At 41.9% G+C, this 25,545-nt stretch overlaps 1 protein-coding gene across 1 annotated transcript in view; it reads left to right on the forward strand.

Moving 5' to 3' along the window:
* The window catches only part of CACNA2D4 (calcium voltage-gated channel auxiliary subunit alpha2delta 4), a 166,092-nt gene that overhangs the window by 18,631 nt on the left and 121,916 nt on the right, over nt 1-25,545 (forward strand). The window contains exons 3-13 of the mRNA XM_083700047.1: nt 2,402-2,518; nt 3,971-4,030; nt 7,340-7,502; nt 8,522-8,653; nt 10,895-10,955; nt 13,320-13,470; nt 17,813-17,887; nt 18,693-18,782; nt 21,479-21,592; nt 23,204-23,282; nt 24,066-24,199. Of these exons, the coding sequence (XP_083556173.1) occupies nt 2,402-2,518; nt 3,971-4,030; nt 7,340-7,502; nt 8,522-8,653; nt 10,895-10,955; nt 13,320-13,470; nt 17,813-17,887; nt 18,693-18,782; nt 21,479-21,592; nt 23,204-23,282; nt 24,066-24,199 (1,176 nt within the window). The remainder of the gene's footprint in view (nt 1-2,401; nt 2,519-3,970; nt 4,031-7,339; nt 7,503-8,521; nt 8,654-10,894; nt 10,956-13,319; nt 13,471-17,812; nt 17,888-18,692; nt 18,783-21,478; nt 21,593-23,203; nt 23,283-24,065; nt 24,200-25,545) is intronic.

A 25,545-nucleotide genomic window follows, 5' to 3' on the forward strand; every position in this document is an offset into this window, starting at 1 on the left:
GATTAGGCAGCAGATGATGTGTGATGATGAGTATCATGAACTTTCCCATTAACCCCTAGGCCTTCTGTCTCTGGTCCATGCACACCTCTCCTTTGCAGCGTTACCAGGCTAACCTTTGTGATCACCCTCTCCTCTTCCCTGCTCCACTAGCATCAGCATGGATGCAGAGGCTGTATTTAATCCTGCAAAGCCCTTGCATTGCTAATCACACCAAGCAAAGCTGGCAGCTTCTATGCATGCCTACTAGGGGGTTGATATGATTCTATTTCTGTCTGGCTGCCTCCTCCCCTTTCCACCCTCAAGGCATTTCTTACCCCACATATGCTCCACAATTTTCTCTAATGAATGAATGAGCCTTTATAATCGCAGGATCTTTGATTGCTCATCTTATTCCTCCAAATTATCATTACAGGTAATATAATTGTCCATATATAGAGAGCCTGCAAAATTCTTAAATATTCTTTAACATTAGAAGTGCTTCCAGATGAGAATTTATTTTGAAATTAGTGGTGCATGCAAGTTTTTCACTACATCTGCCTGATGACATCATCAAAGTGGCAACACCACATTTTTTTTTTTACATGTAATCTGGCTTTCCCCTTATCATGGAAAATCTGATAAGCAAAAATAACCTGGTGTACTTCTGCAGGGCCCACTGGTGTGGAAGCCCATTAGAGCATCTTGTGGCTGGTTTTTCATGTGTGTGATGACATTGCAGTGGATAGATTCTGTCAACTAACCATGAGGAACACTTGGATGCAGCTGATTATCTGGACCCACTCTCATCTAGGTGCAGACCTGGTTTGAGGCCAAATCACCCTGACAGTTATCTGGAGAAGGACAGGGGAAATGCAACCCTGTTAATTCTCCTTCGTCTCCCAGTGGTTTTTTGATACCATTGCATTGACTACAGTACAGTGGTACCTTGGGTTACATATGCTTCAGGTTACAGACTTCGCTAACCCAGAAATACTACCTCAGGTTAAGAACTTTGCTTCAGGATGAGAACAGAAATCAGGCTCCGGCGGCGCGGCAGCAGCTGGAGGCCCCATTAGCTAAAGTGGTGCTTCAGGTTAAGAACAGTTTCAGATTAAGAACGGACCTCCAGAACAAATTAAGTACTTAACCTGAGGTACCACTGTATATGAAGATTTGGAGTTGGAGCCACAGTAATATGGTGGTTCCACTTCTAACTTCATGGCCTTTTCCAGAGAGTAGCATTGAGAAGCTCTTCCTCAGCACCATAACAGTTTTGCTGGATCATTCCATCCTGTCCTCAGCACTGTTCAACACATATATGAAACTGTTAGGAATAATCATTAGGAGATTTGGAGTGAAGTACAACCAGTACGCTGATGACACCCAGCATTCCATCTCTATTTCTCTGTCATCTGACTCGGGAATGGTTGTGCAGATTCTAGAGCAGTACCTGGAAGCAGTGGTGAGATGATACAGTAAGTGGCTGCATCTTGACAGATACAGACAGAGGCATTGTGGGTAGGCCGTTCCTAGGTCTGGGAATTAGATGAGCTGCCTGATCTGAGATGGGGTTGCATTCCCTTTGAAGAAGCAGGCATATAGTCTAGGGATGCTCCCATAACCAACAGTGATCCATCACGTAGCCTCCATGGTAAGGAGTATCTCTTGCTAGCTTTTGTTGTTGTACCAGCTGTTGTCATCCTTAACCGGAATAGCCTGGCCATGGTGATCCATGTACTGGCAGTCTTGAGGTTGGGCTGCTGCAGTGTAATCTACATATGTGAGGTGACCTTTGAAGCTGTTCCAGTAGCTGGTGCAGAATGCAGCAGCTAGGCTGTTATGTAGGGAGGCTTGCCTGGCACCTTTGTTACATATCTTTAGGCTCCAGGCAAAAACATCCATTTTCTGTCAGGCTTTTGGCTAATTAAGCAATCTATGCCTTTTAAACTGTGGGGGTGGAGGGGTTGTTGTTTTTATTTGTTATTATAGCATGAATTTTTGTGTTTTTATATTGTAAATTGCCCTGTGATATTCAGATGCACCCAAGGTCTAATTTTTGAAAATCTAACTTTTGCTTTTGAGCACATAATTTATGTCAGCAAGTAATTGCAATAAACATAAATTATTTGTGGCTTTCAAGTTACTTAGGCCATGCATTTACTTCAATAGGTCTGCTGTGGAGTTTGTTCTTGGGCACTTTGGCAGGTCTTTTTTTTTTTTTAGGTCATGTTTGCACCTCAGGTGAATTATTTTATTTAGAGCATTTTTAATTCTCTTGAGTCACAAGCTATTTTACTCAATCCAGACTATACTTTTTGGAAATCTCAACCACACACTAGCTGTGGTAACCAAGCTCAATGATAATCGACCCATCACATTCCTTGAGAAATTGAGTCCTTTGTTTTCATTTTGCTTTTAATAGAAATATAAAGATGTGGAACCAACTCTGAAGATCAAAGAGGTGGATGGCTTGGAGCTGGTGAAGAAGTTCTCTGAAGAGATGCAAAGCATGTTGGGGAGAAAAGTAGAAGCTGTTGAGGTAAATATTCAAATTCCTCCCCAGGCAAGAGTGAAAAAGGAAAAGAAACAAAAGTAATAAAAACAGATCATCCTCCAATCCAGGGGTAGGCAGTATAGCATTTGCCAGATTTTGGTAGACTCCCATCGTGACTCATGGTCAGCGTGACTTCTGGTCAGGGATGATGGGAAGTTGTAGTCCAACAACTTCTTGTCTAGCCTGACCTATTCATATCTTTCATTTTTATAGTTTTCTCAGTTAAACTTGTTGCTCACCTCAAAGCTGCAGGGTGTGGTGAGGAGATAGTGTACATGGTACTTAATAATTAAGCATGTAGGAACAGATTTCTTTAGTCGCCTTCCAGAAGAAAGACACAGTAGCAAGCAGAGCATGTGTTTTGCATGTAGAAGGTCCCTGTTTCAGTTGTTGTAACCTGCTCTGGAATTTATGGTGAAGGGTGGGTAAGAAAGTTAATAAATAATAATAATAATAATAATAATAATAATAATAATAATAATAATAATAATAATAATAATTTTTTAAAAAGAAAACATAGCTCTCATGATATTTGTAGTTTTGCCCCATAGTTGTCTATATTTATTTATTGAAGCACCCATTTTTGTGTGTCTCTCTGTGTGTATAATTTCTTTTCAACTGAAATGTGTGGCTTACCTATACAGTTACAAAATAAAAATACTGAGCTGGCTTTGTTGGTGCTGTTGGCAAGGTTTATAAATGGCTATTTGATCCTGCTTTAATAAACCCAGGCAGACTGTTCTTGGTTCATTGGTTCTGTGACTGTGGTAACAGCCCTCTTGTCTTCATCTTTGTAGACTTAGTAGATGAAGGACTGCATGGTTGTTTTTCCTCTGGGAAAGAAATGCGCATCCCCCCCCATTGCTTCTCTGCTACATCCCCCCCCCCAATAAAGATTGTGCTTAATAGACTGAAAGGCTGTCCGGGGAACTGTTGGAGCTGGCTAGAAAAGACTGTGAATATAACCAGCTAAATTTAACACTCCTGCAAAAAAAAAAAAAAAAAAGTTACATGGGGGGGAAATATGAGAGGGAGACATTGCAGATACCTTTGTAAATCAAGAAAATCTTTAATAAAAATATATTGAAAAAAACACTCCTTCAGCACTTTCTTTCGGGTTAGGCAAGATATGGAGACCAAGAGTAGGGTTACTATGGTTTCTCCACTCCCGCCCTCTCCATCTGACAGGCGTGCTATGTTTTTAGACACCTTATGACAGGCAGAAATTCAACAGGTGATACTTTTCTCACCACCACATCTCCACTTTGGATAAAGCTGAATGTGACATCCAACTGTGAAAGACATAGAAACCTCCCTTGGGGGAAAATGTGGTTCTCCTAAACTTCATTATTTTAGATTTGTTTTCTTCCCTTTGAGTAATACAGTACTTTGGAAAAGTCTTGAGCATCACTTCACATTTTATTATTTATTTTACAGCGTTTGGTTGAGGCAGCAGAAGATGCAGATCTGTATCACGAGTTCAATTCCTCATTGGATGTAAGTCATGCATTTATTGCAAGTGTTTGTTCCAAATTCCTCCACACACAGAAACATAGATCTCGGAAGAAGGCTAGGCCTTGAACTGTCCCTGACATTTACTTCTGTATGCAGAGAAAAATTCTTTGTATGGAGAAACATTCATTCACATGAGTGCCTCAGACAGGGGAGCTGGACCTATCACATTCCTAGACATGCTGAGAATTGCCTTGCCTCAACATCTGGAGGGCACCAGGTTGGCTATCCTAGGAGTGCAGTTTTCTCCACTGGATGCCTGCTCCACTTGTTGTGAGCCTGCTAAAAGTCTTTGGACTGGAATTCTAAACATCCTATTAATTTGTGGAAATCACTGGTGAAAGTGTTATGGCATTCGAAATGAGGTCTCAATTATAGCGCAGGTGAAAAAGGTGTTACCAACCAGCCATATATTGGTGGTTTTCTAGTATTGCCCCTTGTGGGAGAAGGCACTGAGTGAGGCATTTGTAGCATTTCTTCAGAGCCTCAAGCAAGCATAGTTTGGGTGCCACTAGATGCCTTGCCACATTTGCCAGAAATCACTAGCTAGCCTTTTTTGCAAAGGCACACAAAAGTGAATGGCATTTCCACGCAGTGTGGACTGGTCTTAAATTGTCATGTGGAAGCCATGAATTTGATGGTCCTTCTCCATAAAGATGCAATACTGTGCAAATCTACTTGTCATAGGTCCCATTTACTTTGGTAGGTCTTACTTTGCTGGGCTGGGCAAGGGTGACTTGTAAACATCCATATGCATACTATATAACATTCAGCGCCTCCTGCTCCCTTATTTACCCCCCCCCCTTTTTTTTTGCCTGCATACAACTTCCACCTGTAGTATGCAGCTAGTATTGGGTCCTGAAATATTTTTGCCCTAAGCTCCTGCACCAGATGTATACAAGGCAGCGCTTTGGTATTAATACTTTAATGAAAATTGACAGGAGATTAGCCCAACTTTCAGTAGTACAGAGAGAAAACAGTTTTGATATCTCCCAGTTTAGCAAGACTCCACATCCTCATTCCTTCACCCAGTCAGCATTTCCCAGTAGAATATGTTAGTTGGCTAATGGACAGATTTTTGATGAGGAAGTGATGAGGAAACATTAAAGGGAAGGGGAACCTTTTCCTCCAGCCAAATAATAATCAATTAGAGAATAATTCTCGTAACGATTGCCAAATTGCATTAAGTTTCTCCTGATTTATCTCTCCTGTAGAACATGATTCATTGTTTAATGGGCAGATCTAAAAGATATTCAACCCAGTCTTCCAATTATAGGCATAGAATATGATTTCCAGAACTGTAAAATAATGTGCTTTGCTACAAGCAATGCTGTAAACAATCCAGAGTTCAGCAGAAACCTACTACCTCACAGGGATGCATCTCAAAATAAGGTGATTAAATCAGCGTTGTAGCTTAATTAATTGCGCAAATCTTTTCCACAGGAGCTAAAGTAACAGAGCATTTTCAAATCCCATAGGCCAGAGTTGCTTGTGAACATTTCTGGCATTTATCAATATTCATATTTTTCCTGTATTGAACAGATTTATACGCTATCAACCCAAGGTCTCTCTGTGCTCAGTTGTCAAGACAGCAGATTTATGTTTGTTTATTTTTTTTTAAAAAGAGGGGCATTAAGCAGGCCTTTGAGTTTAGTTGCCTTGATGCAGACCTCACCCCCTAATTTAGCATTTAAGTCAATGCAATACAAATAGAGGATTCAGTTAGCTATCAAAGACTATCAAGGTGTATGTGGACTATATGGAGAGTCTAGGCAGGAAGCCAGAGCAGAGGTCACTTTTAAGAGGGCATACAAATGTATACAGTTCATCATTTATCCCAATTATCAATATCCTTGCTACTCAAACTTTGGCATCTAATGATCTCCCAGTATGCCACCTTGCATCTGTAGGCAGCCAGTTAGCAAAACTGCCAATTACTTAGACATTTTGTATTGCCGAGGCAGTCTAGAGGATTGAAATTCAGCTGTATGTTTGACAAATTCATCAGTGTTAAACCCAGCAAAATATAAAGTGAGCCTGAGAATGTAGGTCAGTGGAAAATCCAGTGCCTGCATGGAATGTGCAGCACAGACAGGAGATGTGCAGCTTATTCCTTTATTGTTAAATTCAAAGAAGGGGTAGGGTTTCTGTACCTTTAATGGTTTATATAGAAGGGGTTTATATTCTGCAGTCTAGCTTATCTCATCATTGAATGACAACAAAGCATAACAGCAAAAAAATCCCAGAAGCGTACTTTTGAATCCATATGCAATATCCAGTCATTTCTGGGGAAAGACTGCTGAATGTTGTATATGGGTCTTTGTTTAATATCAATGAAACCTTAATTTTTTAACAATAGAAAGTTGTTCACATGGCCTTAGATGGGGGGGTAGGACTTTTTGTCAGCCTGAGGGCCACATTCCCTCTCTGGCCTAGTCTCTGGAGGCCACATGCCAATGTTGGGTGTGGCCACTCTAGATAAATGGCACATATGCATATACAGCATACACTGCTTTCACAGTCTACATATACATACATACAGCATACTCAGTACGACATGCACACTGACATAACCAGAAGTAAAATCCAGAAGCTTAATTGTAATTAGGAATCTAGAATCTTGGAATTTGGTTGGGTTGGAATCCTTGGATTGGCTCGGGACTGTTGCAAGTTTGCCTCAGGTGAACAGGTGTTTTGCGCATTTTTATTTTTTGCTTTTGCACCAGAAGATTGTGGATTAGTGTGATTTTGTGATGTAAAGCCTTGTGTAAAGGTAAAGGGAACCCTGACCATTAGGTCCAGTCATGACCGACTCTGAGGTTGCGCGCTCATCTTGCTCTATAGGCCGAGGGACCCGGCGTTTGTCCGCAGACAGCTTCCTGGTCATGTGGCCAGCATGACTAATCCACTTCTGGTGAACCAGAGCAGCACACGGAAACGCCATTTACCTTCCTGCCGGAGCAGTCCCTATTTATCTACTTGCACATGACGTGCTTTCGAACTGCTAGGTTGGCAGGAGCAGGGACCGAGAAATGGGAGCTCAGCTAGGTTGGCAGGAGCAGGGACCGAGAAATGGGAGCTCAGTCACGGGGATTCGAACCGCCGACCTTCTGATCAGCAAGTCTAGACTCTGTGGTTTAACCCACAGTGCCACCCACGTCCCTCTAAAGCCTTGTGTAGGGGTTTATTAAGGTATAAATGAATGTGTGCCTGGGGTGACTGAGGTCGTGCCAACGTGAAATTTAGGTGCTGAAATATAATATATTGTATCTCTATTTTTTTCTTCATCCCCAGATTAATTATTACAATGCCGTTCTCATTAATGAAAAGGATGATAAAGATAATTATGTGGAGCTTGGTGATGAATTCATTCTGGAACCAAATGAGCACTTCAATAACCTGCTGGTGAACACAACATTAAGTGACATACAGCTTCCAACTAATGTTTACAACAAAGGTAGAGTATTTCTGTGTTTATTCTATTGGTAAGGCAGCAATAGAGCCAGAGATAAAGTATCAAAATTTAGCTGGCAACTCTAGGAAGAGAGGAAAAGATTGACCATAGACTTGCGTGTCATGTATGTTTTATGGGAGGAAAATCTGAATCCTTGTGACCCACATATGTGGGTGAGTAATAAAATAACCGGCTGGGTGACTGGATTCAAAAACGGAAGGAAGGAAGGCAGGCAGGAGGGCTGACATTCAACAGACTCTTCCCCTTCCCTGAGCAAAAACTGCTTGAAGGGGTGATTTGGATTATGTAAATGATACAGGAAGGGAATTGTTAAGCATCCCCAATCATTGTGTTGTTTTACTGTTTAAGTTATTTAGCATGAACACACATACCCCTGACCTTGGCAAAAAAAATAAAATTGATTGAGAATGGGGAGATCAATTATAGTTCTCTCAGAGTAACCTGCAATTTGTCCCTAGTTAGCTGGGTTTCATCAGTACCATATCTTTGGTTAGATTTTGTCTGGAAGCTGGGCAAGGAAAGACCTACAGCTAAGCCCGAGGAAAACAGGTGCCACTCATTGAAAATACTGGAACAGTTAGTTTAATGTTAGATGTACAGTGGTACCTTGGGTTAAGTACTTAATTCATTCCGGAGGTCCATTCTTAACCTGAAACTGTTCTTAACCTGAAGCACCACTTTAGCTAATGGGGCCTCCTACTGCCGCCGCACCGCCAGAGCACGATTTCTGTTCTCATCCTGAAGTGGAGTCTGTAACCTGAAACATATGTAACCTGAAGCGTATGTAACCCGAGGTACCACTGTACTTAGAATAAGGCATCTTGATACATTGATATTTGTTAGGCTTCTAGTCCTCATGAAAGAAGAGGGGTTTGGCTAGATATTGTTGGCGGAGGACGCTGGTGCATCTGTATCCTCTATAGGTTTGTTTGTTTTTATTCCTTCTCATTCTTTCTTTCCCTTTCTTACTATTGTTTCCTTATTCCCTCTTTTTGTCACAGACCCTGATATTTTGAATGGGGTTTATATGTCTGAAGCACTGAATGCTGTTTTTGTGGAAAATTTTGAAAGAGATCCAACTCTCACTTGGCAATACTTTGGCAGCTCTACAGGATTCTTCAGACTCTATCCAGGTAAAAATCTTCATGCCTATCTGGCATTTTCTTAGAAAGGTTTCAGGCTTAACTGCACATGGATTGAATGAAACTTTACCCCCATGAAAATAAAAGATGTGAGCTCACACCCCCAGATTTGGATTGCAACCACAGTAAGGAGCAAGGGCTAAAGCTTTCCTACACTCCACACCAGGTTCTGATCTTGCTGGAAGGCTGTGTACTTGCAATAGGGATTTGGAGGGTGTTCAATTCAGTTTGCATTTAAAGGTGAACCTACCTAGTTCACATTTTCCGAAACAATACATGAACCCTTTCATTACAGCCAAGTAATATGTACAAAAATGTATGTATTAGGGGAAAGTATGCATTAAAATGCATGTATTAGGGAAAATAACATATTTTAACATATTTTAAAATGTTATATTTTGGGAAATCACTCTGTAAAATTGTGTGTATTAGGCAAGATTGCAGAGAAATAGGTGTACATTAGGAGAAAATTACATTAAAATGCTAATGGATTCATAATGATTCATAAACATATGGAAATGTGAAGTACTAAGCGTAAGATTGGGAAATGAGAAACTGGGAGAAACAAAAACTGAAACATTTGCCCATACCTAGCATGCAGTTTCTGAAAGAAAATGTGTGCCCTCAAGGGGCAGACCATAACATATGGTTTGGCCCTTAATTATTCAAAGAAAAGGAGTACACTAAGCCAAAATCAGTTCAGAGATGCTACAATACACCAGCCTATGGTACTGTATCCTTCCCAACTGTATCCTTCCCAACTTGCATTAGCAAGTCCTTTACTTAGCAGAGTGCATCCCCCTTTTTAATACACAGCAGTTTGTTTGTTGCAAGCTCATTCAAGTCCCTCTTAAAAAGAATAGACACGGCAGTCTTATTAAAGTCAATATAAATGTAATTTACTCACAATCATTCAGTTCACAGTTGCATCCCTGAAGGCAGACTTAGGTTACAAAACTATATACAGTGGTACCTTGATTTACAACCATAATCCATTCTGGACGTCCATTTGTAAACTAAAACAGGTTGTAACCCAAGGCGCGCTTTCGCCAATGGGGCTTCCAAAAAAAATTAGTTCGTAATTAAAAAAAACAAAAAAGGGTTGTAATCCAAAATAAGGTTGCAAACCAGGACATGCACTTCTGGGTTTGACGTGTTTGTAATCCAAAATGTATGCAAACTAAGACATATGCAAACCAAGGTTCCACTGTACACATGTGGAACTATCCCATAAGGGAGTTAGTTCCTAAGTGACTGCAGACAGGCCATCACCTCTTCTAACACATGTAAAAGCCAAAATGGAGAAGAGCAAAAGGAAGGAGCTGTGCTCCCTTGCCCAGATTAGGCCTCACACACTCACATGCCCTCAAGTCACATGCAGAGGAAATTTGTCACAGCTCAGGAGATAACAGGAAGTTAGACTCCTGGCTGGTACAAAGCATCCACTAGCATGTTCACTCTAGGAATGTTGTACTTGAGTGCTATGTGTCTGAAACCCCACATAGCCAATGTTAAGCATCCTTAGGGTGTGATCCCCTATGCATATTGACTTGGAAGTTTGTCCCACCAAACTTGGAAAACACTCATAAAATGTAGATATTACATCTAAATCAGGGGTTCCTGAACTGTGTTCTTTGGACCACTGGTGATGTGCAAGTTTTGTTTAGGTGGTCTGAAAAATTCAATTATAGCATTTAGCAGAGCCTATTACAACTGCTACAACAGGCACAAAAGTCATCAACTGGTCTACCAACACCAACACCAACCACAATATTCATGTTGTCCATGGGAGAAAACTATAAACTAGTCAAAATAAATGGGACAAAATAAATTGTCTTGTTTGTGCCCATTCCCTGCAGTTCAGGCAGGATGAGTGCACAGTAATAATGATGAATTTAATTAAATTAGGAGCCTGCCCATGACTGATGACCCTCTGTCTCATACATTTATGTCAATGAGGCTTATTCCAAAGTAAATATGCACAGGATTTCAGCCTCAGAGTACAGTATTGGTTTGCTTTGCAGTTATGATTTCTGCACAATTGATAAGAGAGTTCAAGGTTTTTGGATTGTGTTTTGCTTCACTCTGTAGAGAAATCCAAGAATAAGCAACTGTTATAATATTGTAATGCTGGGAAAGGGCCTAGTTAAGATTTTGATGCTTACGTAATATGGCTGCTTGTATTCCTGTGTGTGCCAGATCCACAGCAAAATTGTTTTGATGTCTCCACAGGAATAAAATGGACACCAGATGAAAATGGGGTCCTCTCCTTCGACTGCCGAAATCGAGGCTGGTGAGAGATTTTGAAAAGATTTCATACTCCTGTGTTTGATTTGGAGGGACCCAAAGTTTATTCTTCCTTCCAACTTTTGCTTCCCTCTGAGATTTGTTCTAGATACTATCAGTGACACTTTGTCTATTCAGTTTTAACTTCTCCTTCTTGTCACTGTCTCCAAAGGGAGTGCTAAAATTGCTCCCTAACAGTCAAGGCAAGTGTTTATGTGTACACATATGAAGATTTGCCTCTCCCTAGATCATCTACCTGTGACTATTCCACCACTGAATGGGGTACATTATGTGGTGATTACATAGAGCAAGGCTTTTCAGTAGTGGCACCCTCCCTGTGGAACACCCTTTCTTTAGAAGTGTGGTTGGCACAGTGATAGAAACTGAGTTATGAAAACTAGGAGCTAAATGGCACCTTAAACCTAGGTTATGGGTGCAACAATGGAATGTCTAGGCACGCTTTTTTATAACAAGAATACAAAGCTGAATGAATGAACTGCAGCTTAAATAGTATGTTCATTTTTCACATGGTCTCGTCCTTCCCCTGCCCATTCTTAATATTCTTCCGTTTTTAGGGAAGAAGTTTTTAATGACTGATGTTTTAATGTATTTTTAACCTTCTGTTGGAAGCCACCCAGGGTGGCTGGGGAAACCTAGCCAGATGGGTGGAGTAGAAATAATATATTATTATTATTATTATTATTATTATTATTATTATTATTGGGTCTCTTCTCCAGTCTTCAGAGAGTGGCTGCAAATGGGGAGGCAGAAAGAGGTCCTCCTTTCCTTCCACTTTACAGTTTTAATCTGAACACCGGGTTGCATTGTCACTTTCACCATTTTGGCACCAAGTTAAGATCAGCCTGTTTGCTCAGGCATTTTTGTGGTTTAGGTGTGAAGTTGATCCTGCTCTGGGTTTTTTACTGCTCCTTTTTTATTGGAAGGGGCCTTATGGTTTTATTATAGTGCATTATGTGATTTTATGTGTTGTATTCCACACGGATATTGTTATGTACTGAGTTGAATAGGATCCAAAATGCAGCAGTCTGATTGGTCCTAGAACAATAGGATTCAGAATGCAGCAGTCTGATTGGTCCTAGGACAATGCAGCAGTATGATTGGTCCAAAGGAGCCATCCAATCCAGCTCCAGGTGGAAGTGAATCCACAACCTGATTGGCCTACAGGAGAATTCCAAAATTAGTCAATCACGTGTAGCCCATTGGGTAAATAATGTATATAAAGCAGATACTTTGGGGGAACTTTCATTCCTCCTCACCACTATGAGCTGAATAAAGAGCATGAAATCCACTCTCAACTTGATGAGTATATTTCAGATATCATTACAGGTGAAGGGTGGTTTATAAATGTTTTTTAAAAAACCAATACTTTAAAAATACGGCCCAAGCAGTCTAGCATCCTCTTTTCCACAATGGTTAAAGACAACCTTCCCAACCAAATGTCTTACAGATGTGTTGGAGTGTGATTGTCATCAGCACTAGCGAGCACAGCCATGCTGACGAAGGGTGATGGAAGTTAGTCCAAAATATCCAGAGAGTGCCAGACTGGGGAATGAGAGGTTAAGCAGATGTTACTGGAAAGCTCACAAGCAGAGCTTGAAAGCAATAGCTGTTGCTTCCTAGTAACTGGCATACTGTCTGTGTAATGAGTGGCTGCTGTTAGACCTACCCTGCATAAATTTGCCTAATCCTCCTTTAAAAACAGCTAAACTGGTGGCTGTCACCCCTTCTTGTTGCAGCGATGTCCATAAATTAAAGATGTGGGTTGTGAAGAAATATGTTCTTTCATTTATTCTGAATTTAGCACAAGTTCTTATATTATGAGGGAGGGAGGAAAAGTTATGTCTGTCACTTCCTCCACACCTTGCATAATCCTATCCTTCTTGGTCATTTCTCTAAATTAAGAAGCCCCAAATGCTTTAATCTGTTCTTTTAAAATTGTTCTTGGGTTTGTTAGAATCTATGCACCACCTTTCCTAAGGCAGGGTGTTATTATTGTTGTTGTTTGGTTGTTGTTACTTGCCCTTCAGCAGGTCCCAGGATGACTACAACAATCGAACAGTTCAGTATTAAAAGCAGTTAAAACAAATTACAGTGTCAGAAATACAGGTATGATGGGTCCTGAAGACACACGCTGCAGGTGTCAAAGGGCCATGTATTCAGAGGATGCATCCTTAGATCACCACGCTAAATAGGAAAGGAATCAATACATTCTTCTGATTCTACCATACATTCAGATCACTTCTTCTGGCTTGGATCATGTGTTCCCTGATATGGTCCAGGAACCTCCCACTAGTGCTACTCTTGCACACTTACTTGATATTTACTGCTTCCCTTTCTTCTTCCTCTCAAGGTACATCCAGGCTGCTACATCACCCAAAGATATTGTCATTGTGGTGGACATCAGTGGGAGCATGAAGGGTTTGCTCCTGTCTATTGCCAAACACACCATTGTCACAATTTTGGACACACTGGGAGAGAATGACTTTGTTAATATTATTGCCGTGAGTACAAACTCCTTCCTCATTTGTAAACACCCTCTCCCTCAGAGGCAATGGAACTAGATTTTAGTTTGAGAAAGAGCTCTGGGTTGGCACTGGATGAGCAGATCAATCTGTTTCTGGCCCATGTCCCTTTTGCTGCTGTTTGCCTGCGTTTGCCTCTTCCATCCTTCTTCTGCACTACTCTCCAGACTTTTAAGATGCACAAAACTTCACATTTAAATCCATATTTCTACATGTATTTTCTCTCAAAATATATATTTATAAATCTCTTTTTTATTGAAACTGGCATTTCTAGATGCATTTTTTTTTTGAACCAATATCTATTTCAGACTGTTCAGAAAGGGTATAAGCCACTTGATAATTAAGACCGCAGTACTGCTCCCTACTTACTGGCAGTAAGTTTCATTGAATTCAGGAGGACTTGCTTCTGAGTAAACATGGTGTAATGGTTCTAGGGGTTGCTCGTGCATAAGTTGCCAGCACTCCTGGCTAGGTTGCCTGGTTGAACCCTTTCTGTCTGGACAGCCTCTCACCCGTGGCTGTCTCAGTCGCTGGCAGAATCCGTCAGTGGGCGTTTCTTGAACCTCTTCCAGCAAAGAAGTTCTTTGATGCCAAGTCTCCTCCTACTCTCCCTGCGCGGAAATCTTCTGCGCAGGGAGGGTGTGGGCAGCGGAGTACCCGTGCTCTCCCCGCTGGTCTCCGGTGAAGAGTCCTGGAGCTTCCTCTCCGATTCCCCCATCTGCCCCCCTTCACCACTGGTGTTATGCTGATTTCCTTCCCCAGCAGATGGGCTGCCTCTCTCCCTACTGGGACCCTCTTCAGCATCCCTCTGGAGCCTACCCTCCGCCTCTGGCTCCGATGGCAGTTCCCTGACACATGGTTAAAGGTAAAGGGACCCCTGACTATTAGGTCCAGTCGTGGCTGACTCTGGGGTTGCGGCGCTCATCTCGCTTTATTGGCTGAGGGAGCCGGCATACAGCTCCCTGTACAGGTCATGTGGCCAGCCTGACGAACCAGAGCAGCGCACAGAAACGCCATTTAACTTCCCGCCAGAGCGGTACCTATTTATCTACTTGCACTTTGACGTCCTTTTGAACTGCTAGGTTGGCAGGAGCAGGGGCCAAGCAACGGGAGCTCACCCAGTCGCGGGGATTCGAACCGCTGACCTTCTGATCGGAAAGTCCTAGGCTCAGTGGTTTAACCCACAGCGCCACCCACGTCCCATAAACATGGTTAGGGTTGCACATTATCCCAGGAGGTATGGATCAGGTTAGTTCCTATAGGAATTCACAAAGATCAAAAGATCTAGCTTCCAGCCATTTCAATTTGTGTTCCAACCGCCATTCACTGATTGGTTAGAAGAGCCTAGAGAAATTGTCCTATGACCTTTCTCTCTGTTAGATATGAAGCATGACCTGATCAGTCCAACCTGTGGACCACTCCTGTCTGTGGTATGCTCTAGGGAAGGCCATACCTGGATACTTTCACTTTCTTACAAAAATATAATCACATGAAATTTTAAGATTGCCCTCATGCTTCATGAAAGGGACTTTCTTGATTGTTTTGCTTGCTCCCCCCCCCCCCCCCGTTTTTTGCAAAGAATGCTATGCCCAGATATGTCCCTAGTCTCAACAATTTTTTTCCAAGTCTTGCTTTTGTTGCAGACAGAAATTGTTTAGAAGTATTTACTTAAAGTCATCTTTAGTCTCAGTTATCAGTACCAGAAACTGAAGACAGCTGTTAAAAATAGTCCTTGCTGCGATCAGATTAAGACTTTGAACTGGCTCAGGCAGAGTATTTATTCTCAAGAGCAGTTTTCATAGGATTAAAAGACAACAGAACAATCACATTCTCCGCTGTCCAAAAATAACTAACCAAATGGCTAACTGGTCATTTGGGTGAGCTCAGGGGTGGAGAGAGAAAGACAGACCTGGAATGGGAGAGGAAAGGATACCCACAATTGTGTCTGAAGGCTAGCCACACTCACCAGTTCATCTCTCTGCTCCCCCCTACCATGCCCCTGAGTGGTTTCTGGCCGCTCACTGTAATTTAACCTGTAACTAAACCACCCACTGACAGTGCATCAGTCTTATTTAGATTGAGCTTTCATTTCTTGGCTCTCATCCAGTCCATTAGCAAGGGAAGACAACATGTATACATCCCCCCCCCCCGCAAATTTGTACCATTTTGCAAGCGAATTTCTCTAATATAATGCATCTCCTATGTAATTTTTCCACAAATGTATGCATACTATCTCCTCACATGAATGTTTTGTCCCCATTATATGGTTTGAAACCTGCATCACAAAATTTGGAGAAATGTGAATTTGGAAGAATAACTGTTTCAGTTCACATATTATTTCAGAAAGTACAAACTAGGCAGCTTTGCATTACAATGTGAGCCAAAGTCAATTTATCCCCATCCCCAACCAGGGCTGACTGTCTCTCCTTTTAGCTGCAGCAGTAAAAGGAGTCCCTTCTAAACACCACCACCTAGGGTTACTGCAGGACAGCTGAGGTATCTAGGGTGTCAAAGGCTGCAAACATAATCCCGATTTGCGGACTTTGTCAGGGAGTTAACACTGCCACTTGATCAGGTGCTCTGGCAAAATGCACCCACTCTGTGTACAGGGAAAAGCAAAGTGCCATGTCTTTAGAATGTAGCTGAAAGCCTGTGGGTTTTTATACCAGCTGGAGCATGTATTTAAACCCTTTGGGTAGTCAACCTCAGATTGATGGTCACGGCTGATGCAATCCTTTGCCTACTTTTATTTTATTCTTTTTTGCTGAGGAAAAACACAAGAGAGGCTACAAATGTCTGTCCTTAAGTAAGCCACTTTGCAGAAATATCCTTATTTGTTACATAAGTAGCTTGCTTTGAGACAAAGCTATCTGCAGCAAATCATCCCTGTGTCCTCCCTGGGAAACTGACATGCCCTCTCTTCAGTTTAGACTTGTGTGTGGTTATTACAATATTGTGTTTGCCCTGTTCATAATATCTAATTTTCATTGTAAGCTGTTATTAATGAAGGGTGAGGTATTTAAATTTTAGTACAGTGGTACCTCGGGTTACATACGCTTCAGGTTACATACGCTTCAGGTTACAAACTCCGCTAACTCAGAAATAGTGCTTCAGGTTAAGAACTTTGCTTCAGGATGAGAACAGAAATCGGGCTCTGGCGGCGTGGCAGCAGCAGGAGGCCCCATTAGCTAAAGTGGTGCTTCAGGTTAAGAACAGTTTCAGGTTAAGTACGGACCTCCGGAACGAATTAAGTACTTAACCCGAGGTACCACTGTACTAAATACTGCCTAGAACACATATGCTGTCTTTATCATCTACTGTATATCTATATATCTCTATAAAGTATAAGGCATAGGCAAACTCGGTTCTCCAGATGTTTTGGGACTACAACTCCCATCATCCCTAGCTAACAGGACCAGTTGTCAGGGATGATAGGAATTGTAGTCTCAAAACGTCTGGAGAACCGAGTTTGCCTATGCCTGCTCTATATCTATCTATGTTCTATGTTGCTTTTCATAGCAAACAAGATCCCAGTGGGCCATAGTAAATTGCACATGAAGTGGCAATTTGAGTCTCTCATTTGGCATTTTAAGGACTTAACACATGTTATTATGGCAGAAGCTTTTGTGATGAACTGAGTTCAAGTGCCATTATGGCTTGTGCCATAATTAAATGCCTTGGTCTTTAAAGCAGGTGTGGGAGTTGCTGTCTAATAAGCGGTGAACAAAGGGAGACACTGAAGAAAATCAAGAAAGAGGGCAGGAAATGTTGCCTGAATAATTCTGGCACCATATGGGCAGCATCTTATTTTTACAGTCTCCAGAGGGATAGCCATAGTACTCTGTTGTTGCAGCAAAACCAGCAGAGTTTTGTGTCACTTTAAAGCCGTGGTGCAGAACCTTTGGCCCTTCAGATGTTGCTGTACTACAACTCCCATCAGGCCTAGCAAGCATTGCCTGCTAAAGCTTTGCTGGGCTTGGCTCAGTCTTGTGAGGGTGGGGGATGGAGTAAGAGCAAACCAAGAACTTAAAAATTCAGGTAAAGATCTTACTTTATGGAATGCAACAGGATATTGGCAACCAAGGCTATCCACTTCTTGCTGGCATTTTAGTGAGGAATCTAGTGTGAATCTATGGCTTGATTTGTTTCCAAAGAGCATGGGGAGGTATTTTATGGAATCTTGCATTTTAAAATGTATGCTTTCAAAAGCCATGATGCTTGTTCTTTATACATAACAATATTTCCTGAAACCTTTGTAACTTTCTAAGGAAGATTCCTTTTCTTCTAGTCACTCTACCACCCCCTCTTTTTGCCTTTACAGTACAATGATTATGTTCATTATGTTGAATCCTGTTTCAAGGGGATCCTGGTTCAAGCAGACAGAGATAACAGGGAGGTAAGTACTGGACTTCTAGGGACAAATTTAGGCGCATTATTGAGTGTGAACTGGTGTGTGTGTGTGTGTGTGTAATAATTTTAAATTTTCTACTTTATAAACCACTTAGAGACTGTTTTAAATATTAAGCAGTATATAAATTTAATAATAATAAATAATGATTGTGCATTATTCTTTATCTCAACCTGGTGGCAAAATCCAGATGTTTTGAACTGCAATAGGCATGGAAAAGAAATTCAATTCAGTACACATTTAAAGCTGAATTTATCAAATTTGCAGTGTCTGAAACAAGACGAGAATCAAAACATAGCTATCCTTCATAATTTGCACTGAATTTTGCTATGCAGTTCTCAAACCAAACAATGCTTACAAAAAAGCATATATGAGGGGAATATGTTGCTAAAAATGAACATATTGGTGAAAATAACACACACATATACGTGTTAGGATTATATCTTTTGCAAAAATGTATGCATTAGTTGAAACTGCACACTAAAATGTGTCTATTAGGAGAAATTAACACTAAAATGTTGAAGAATTTTCGTAAGTATTTTAAAGTATGGAATTCACAAATTGCTGCAGAAATACAGAGAACTGTATTTAAGATTGGAAAAATGAGAAACAGCAAGAACCAAATTAGGCACATTTTTCCATCCCAAGACTACAGTTCCCATCAGCCCCATCTAGTATGGCCTATGATCAGGATGGTTGGGAGTTGTAGTCCAACAATATTTGGAGGGCACCAGGTTGAAGAAGACTAAACTGTCTAATGCTATGAAAATACCTTTCTTGCTTCTTTGCTTAGCACTTCAAGCAGCTGGTGGATGAGTTGCAAGCAAAAGGAGTTGGGACAGTGAATAAAGCCTTGACAGAATCTTTCAGAATCCTGAGGGAGGTAAGAAATGTTGTGGGGATAAAGGTCTTTCTCCTCTCTCTCTCTCTCTCTCTCTCTCTCTCTCTCTCTCTCTCTCTCTCTTTCTCCATGCTGCCTTCATTCCATGTCCTGCAGCACTGTGGCAATTATGGCAATGCACTGGAGGAGAAGGAATTTCGTCAGATAACAGTGACAAAAACCCTCTGTGACAGCACCAAAAGCTGCTGATGGGCATGTTGGCTAAAATTACAGCAAGAGAATATGATGTCAACATATTTGGACAGTGTTATTTTAGGAACGTAGGCACACACACACACACACACACACACACACACACACACACACACATTTATTAAGTGTTTGACTCTAGACTGCAATGAATTTCTGATGTTGTCATGACAAAGAAGAATAGTAGAATTGTAGACCTGGAAGGGACCCTGAGGATCTTCTAGTCCAGGGGTCAGCAAATTTTTCAGCAGGGGGCCGGTCCACTGTCCCTCAGACCTTGTGGGAGGCCGGACTATATGTTGTCATGATTATGACCAACATTTTTGGCAAAAACCCTTATTTGGACCAACCCCAACATTACACAAATGTGATTTTTTTTTGGGGGGGGGGTGTTCCCTCATACACCCACGCTGCTTCCTTTGCGTTTTACGCATTGACAGTTATTATTACTCTGGTAAGCTGGGGCTGGGGCTGGGGGGCCGAGGTAAGCGCGCCATTCCTCTCAGTCCTGGAGAGTGTGTGTGCATGTGTGGGTGAAGGGAAAAGCCGTTGGCCATGCTAACTCAGACTGGCACCGCTCAAGCAAAAACGTTCTTTTCCCTGTGTGAGGCAAGACGAGGTGGAGGCGGCTGTTTACCTTTCCATGGCTCAAACCCTGTAGCTAACAAGCGGCCTCCCCGGCAGAGTGTAGAATTGTTTCGGAGTGCAGCCGCCCAGGCACTCCCCACTTCCTTTGGTGGGGAGCACTGCCACCACAGACACTGGCAGGCGTTGCTCCCGAGGCGCCTTTGAACCTCTGCCGCCGCAACTGCCCTTCCTGAGGTCAGTCACCGGCAGCTCCATGGTGGAAATCCGAACTGTGGCTCCTTTTCCCTCTTCCCCACCCCAACCCCAGAAGAAAAGATTGCTGCATGTGCATGACAGACGGAGAAGGGGCTTGTCTTGAGCAGCCGCCTGCCTCACTTATGACTCCCAAGCCTGGCTGAGTCACAAAAACCATCGTGCATGCGCTATGCTGGCTGCCTGAATTCCTAGACCATCTGCGGGCCGGATCTAGAAGGCAATTGGGCCTGATCTGGCCCACGGGCCTTAGTTTGCCAACCCATGTTCTAGTCCAACCCCTTGCAATACAGGAATCTCAGCTAAAGCATCCATGACAGATGACCATCCAACCTCTACATAAAAAACCTCCAGTGAAGGGGAGTCCACACCTTCTGAGGAAGCCTGTTCCACTGTTGGGTTATAGCTGTGGTCTGTAGTATCAGAAAGTAAATCATGAGATTGTTAGCTCCCACGAGAACAGGTGACCCCATTCTGTTTCCTTGGAGATGATGCCATTGAGTTAGGTGTTGCATTTAATCAGAACTTTGTCCTTCATATTTCAGCATCATGCCAATTATTCAATGGTTTGAGAGTACAGAATGACTGATTGAGTCTGCTTTTCAAATGACAGAAGAGGTGGAAAGGGTTAGACTGGAGACATTTGAAGGAACGAGAATGAGATGCAATTGCTCTGCTTTGCACCAGAATAATAGGATTCATCCAAACCATCATATGTGTAACCCTACCAAGTGGTGCTTCAGCTAGAAATAGAAATGCCATGATGATTAAATCTCATTAGTGCCAAGCAGCATAGTTGTACTACTGAGAAACTGTATCAGGGAATGGACAAAAAACAGTCCAGTGTTGATAATGATGGTGGCACTAGTGAGCTGAAAATCCACTAAAAGCCACAATTTATTCAAATTTAGGGTAGGTGAAATTTGAGGAGCTCCTAGATTTCCATAGGCACAAAATAATTGTGTTTCACTTTAAACTAAACCCTCCACCACCACCCAATAGAAGCACAACTTTGAGAAAAGGCATATGGATTATGCACAGCACAAAAATTAGTAACAATATGATACTCTGGACCAGAGTTTCATTCAAGCGAGAGTTTACCAATGCTGAGTCCCAGGATTTACTGTCCATGCCGGAGCAAATGCCTGCTTCATATGAAATAACCACAAAGTGTGCCTCAGGGCATGTGCAAAGTGTGTTCCTCTCACCACAAGAAGGTTGGTTAAAAGGTTTTTAAGACAAATGCCTGGCTTCTCATAAAACTTAAATAACAGCATTTCTTATTTTAGAAATTAAGCTCTAGATCCCTTGGAAATGCATTCTGAATAATGAGGATTCTTACTAAGGTTCTGCTTCTGAGCAGACTCTCGCTGTAATTGATCAGTTTCCCCTAGGTCATAATTAAGGGCTTTTAAATAAGGCCATAATTTAAATGATGTGGGAGGGCTATAGCTCTTGCAAAAAGTCACATGCTCAATCCCTGGCATCTCCAGGTAGGGCTGGGGAGACGCTGTCATTTGCTGTCAGTAAACGATACTGAGTTAGATGGACCCGTATTCCTAACCCTGAACCTTTCAAGTAAACTCATTTAATCCCCATTTGTACCAGTCAGATAATTATTATCACTATTGTTTCCATTCTGTTTCCAGTTCAGAAATGCTGGTCAAGGAGGTCTTTGTAACCAAGCCATCATGCTGATCACTGATGGAGCTATGGAAGATTACGAATATGTCTTTGAAAAGTTCAACTGGCCCGATCGTAAGGTTTGTTTCCTAAGTGCTGAATGTTAAAGAGTAAAGAGGACAGATTGGTGTGGAATGAATCAGGAGCTGCTAACCAGGTACTGAGTAGCACATGGTGTTAACCAGCAATGCAATTCTATACATGTAGGCCCCACTGAATTTGATGGGAGTTACTCCTGGGTAAGTGATAATAAATCAAGGGTGGGGAAGCTTTTTCATCCTGAGGGCTGCATTTTTCTGGGCAACCTTCCAAGAGCCACATGCCAATGATGGGTGGCGCTAGAGGCAAAAATGGGTGGAGCACCAAATGCAAATTTTACCTTTGTGCAGGGAGCTAGTTTCTATACACATCCACACACTGTTCCGTATTCTCCATCCAGGCAGTCAAGAGTTCAAGGACACATTCCAGCCAGGTGAAAGTGCTCAGGGTTTAAAGTAGGACCAGTGAGAGGTATGGCATGAGAAGAGTTCTAAGAACATGGCAAAAGCGCTTTCCCAGAGCCTGAGGTTTCAGACCCCTGTAGTAAACAATAGCACCAATATTATTACAACTACTGCTTATAAAAATTAGAGTAGTAAAGAAGGAAGTGCTCAGTGTCTATGAACAGTATCCAAGTAACATGTCCCATCAGCTCAAGGATTTCTGCTGGTGCAGAGGAACTTCCTTGCCCTCTTCTCCACCGACTCTTCCTCCCTAAACCTGTTCCAGAGCATCACAAGATTATTATATTTTTTTTTGGGGGGTGCGCCGGAGTAGATTAGGGTGGAGTTCCATTGTGCAAGTGGAAATCTTTGCAGTGGCAAGATGTGTTAATTGGATAACATCCTATAACTGGGGGGGAAATTCATTACTTTAACATTTCAAAATAGTCTGAGCATTGGGTTTGTCCAGGGGTCAGCAAACTTTTTCAGCAGGGGGCTGGTCCACTGTCCCTCAGACCTTGTAGGGGGCCAGACTATATTTTGAAAAAAAAAAAGAACAAATTCCTATGCCCCACAAATAATCCAGAGATGCATTTTAAATAAAAGCACACATTCTACTCATGTAAAAACACCAGGCAGGCCCCACAAATAACTCAGAGATGCATTTTAAATAAAAGAACATTCTACGCATGTAAAAACACACTGATTCCCGAACTATCCACAGGCCAGATGTAGAAGGCAATTGGGCCGGATCCGGCCCCTGGCCCTTAGTGTGCCTACCCATGGGTTTGTCACTTGTAACATCACTTACAATTGTTTTCCAAATAGCAAACTCTAGTATGTGGGTATAATAGCATTTCACAGCAAGGCTGCATTATTGTTTGGTGGGAAAATATGATACTCCTTCAACTAATGTATTTGTTGGTAGAAGGATGTTAAGATCTCCCATAAGTACTGCTTACCTTTGCTTTTTACCCTTGATCTTTCCAAAATAGGTCTAAAATGATATTTTTACTAGCAGGAACTCTTTTTCACATACTTTTACCAAGAGAACTCTATTGCATAATGTCAGTATACAAAATGTACAATACTGCATATCTTTCCCATTCCACCTTACAGCTGTGAGATCTAGAAAAGGTATTTCTACTGAATGTCAGACAAATAGGCTATTTTACATTTAATTCCAATGTCTGCATTTTTGCTTCACAGGTACGGGTTTTTACATATCTTATCGGGAGGGAAGTCAGCTTTGCACAGAATGTGAAATGGATAGCATGTAACAACAAAGGTAAATAACATCCTTTGCTGCAAGTCATTTATCATAAGCAAACTGCAGCCATCCATTTTTAGACCTTGGCCTTTGTATAACCTACAAGCCTAGTTTGAGTCTGAAAAGCTCCAAAGCTGCTGCAGTAGACAGAATGGATTCTGAGATATGTCTGCTACTTAGCCTGTGTTGCCAAGTGCCTTAGAATTGTGAGAAGGATTGAGTCGGATATAAAGGGGGGGCTGGGATTTTTTGCTTCTTAAATTGTACTCAGATACTGTATAGAGTTTGGCTAGGATATATGGGATGAAGGACCTTAGGAGGCCTGGAGTAAAGCAAGAATGGAGGACCTGTGACCCTCCAGATTATGTTGGATTTGAACTTTTACCAGCCTGAGCCAGCATGGTCCAAGATCAGGGGTGCTGGGAATTGTAAGTCCAACAACGGCTGAAGGATGACAAATTCCCCATTACTAGGATTAAGAATGATAGAGGTAAGAACACAAAGGGGCATCTTCAGATTGGTAACTTTTGATGCAATCAAACAAGAAGTTGTACCTGTTTCAATTTATTCTAAAAATGCATGTCCTTCCCTTCCTTGGATTTTCTGGAATGTCCTCCAGCTTGTGCTAGACTTCAGTGCACACATGCAAATAGGATTTTGCCATGTTTTTACATGGTAAAACCTGTTTTGGAGTCTGAAGCAACGACTCCAAACTCCAATCAGTAGAATACAGATTCAGAAATGGAATTCAAGGAAGCTAACTCTCTTATTGGGGGCGGGAATACTTATTATTTGCGTTAGGGTACTACACACAGATATCAACTTTGGCTGACGTCCAGGAGAATGTAATGGAATACTTGCATGTACTCAGTCGACCAATGGTTATCAACCACGATCATGACATCATATGGACTGAAGCCTACATGGACAGTGCGGTAAGTGTTTTGAGAAAAGCTTTAAGGTGGGTGAGAGACAAAGGTCACTTAGAGTTGCTTTCTGAATTATTATTATTATTTATTAAATTTATATACCACCCTTCATCCAAAAATCACAGGGCAGTTTACAACATAAAATACATATATAAGTTGGAAGTAGTTAGCAGCAGCAGCTGATTATTATCAGTACTGCCTTTTGAAAAGGTTCTACAGATGTCATTTAGCTGCTTTTTGCTTCTATGTGATATCCTTGGAATTCCATGGGGATCCAGGCATAGCATGACTTACATCAGGAATGGAGAACTGAATCTGGTGAATGGGTCAGATCCCAATGTCCCTCACCCTGCATGGGCCAGGTTTGACAAGTGAGCAGAGCTGTACATCTACCGATCAACTGATAACACAATTTTTTGCCTGCTTAGTTCATTCATTGCAAGCCTTGATTATCAGATTGGGGCTTGCAAAGCACTGTGCATGGTGTTTTGTAGGCACTGTTGATCAGTGGTGGCTGCAAACCCCCTTTTGGCCCAGAAAGGATCCAGTAGTCTGCTGTAATTAATTTTTTAACACATATTTACCTGCCCCACAACTGACATCATATGACATCAGGTGGAGGGTAGCTAGGCATGACTTGGTCAAGGGCCAGGCTTCACAGGCCATATGGGGCTAATTAAGTCTGTGGGCTGGAGGTCCCCCACCCCTGACTTAAGTGGTATCTCTGTCCTCTGTGAACTCTGCAGAGACACTTTATAAAAGATTATCAACAGGAAAAGAGATTAGCTTTTCAGCTCAGGAAATGGGTCACTCAGCCTCCAGCCCAGTGGGGCTTCAGTGCTGTAGTCTGTTATCTGTCACACAGAGGAGCTGACATACATTAAGGTGTCAAGTATTGTCCTTAATGACTTAGTCCAAGATCCAAAGCAAGGCTAAGTTTAAGGAGTAGAGGAACAACACATAGAAACAGAGATTCATTTTTTTGCTTTCCTGCAAGTTTCTGCTACCAAAGAGACAATCTGGCCCTGTAATTGAATAGTACCTTGTCTCTTTGGCAGTGGGGACTTCTGTGACCAAAAAGTAGAGTTCCCACTCAAATTTTGCACACAAAAAAAATCAGGATGCATTTAGAGGTTTCTCCTCAGGAGTGAGGCCCTTGAGCTGTAAAGGATTCCCCATCACTGATGTATTTCTGCCGCTTGGCCATAAGTATATGCCTACGGATGCAAAGTGTGCACCATAACACTTTAGTGTGAACCCCACTAATAGATCAGAGTTGATGTTCTTCTTGGTGGCCACTAGAAAACAAAAAAAAATGATGTGGCCAAGTTTATGTGCTTTGTACATGTTGC

Source organism: Podarcis gaigeae (genome assembly GCF_964106915.1).
Source record: "Podarcis gaigeae genome assembly, chromosome: 10".
NCBI classification, from domain to species: domain Eukaryota; kingdom Metazoa; phylum Chordata; class Lepidosauria; order Squamata; family Lacertidae; genus Podarcis; species Podarcis gaigeae.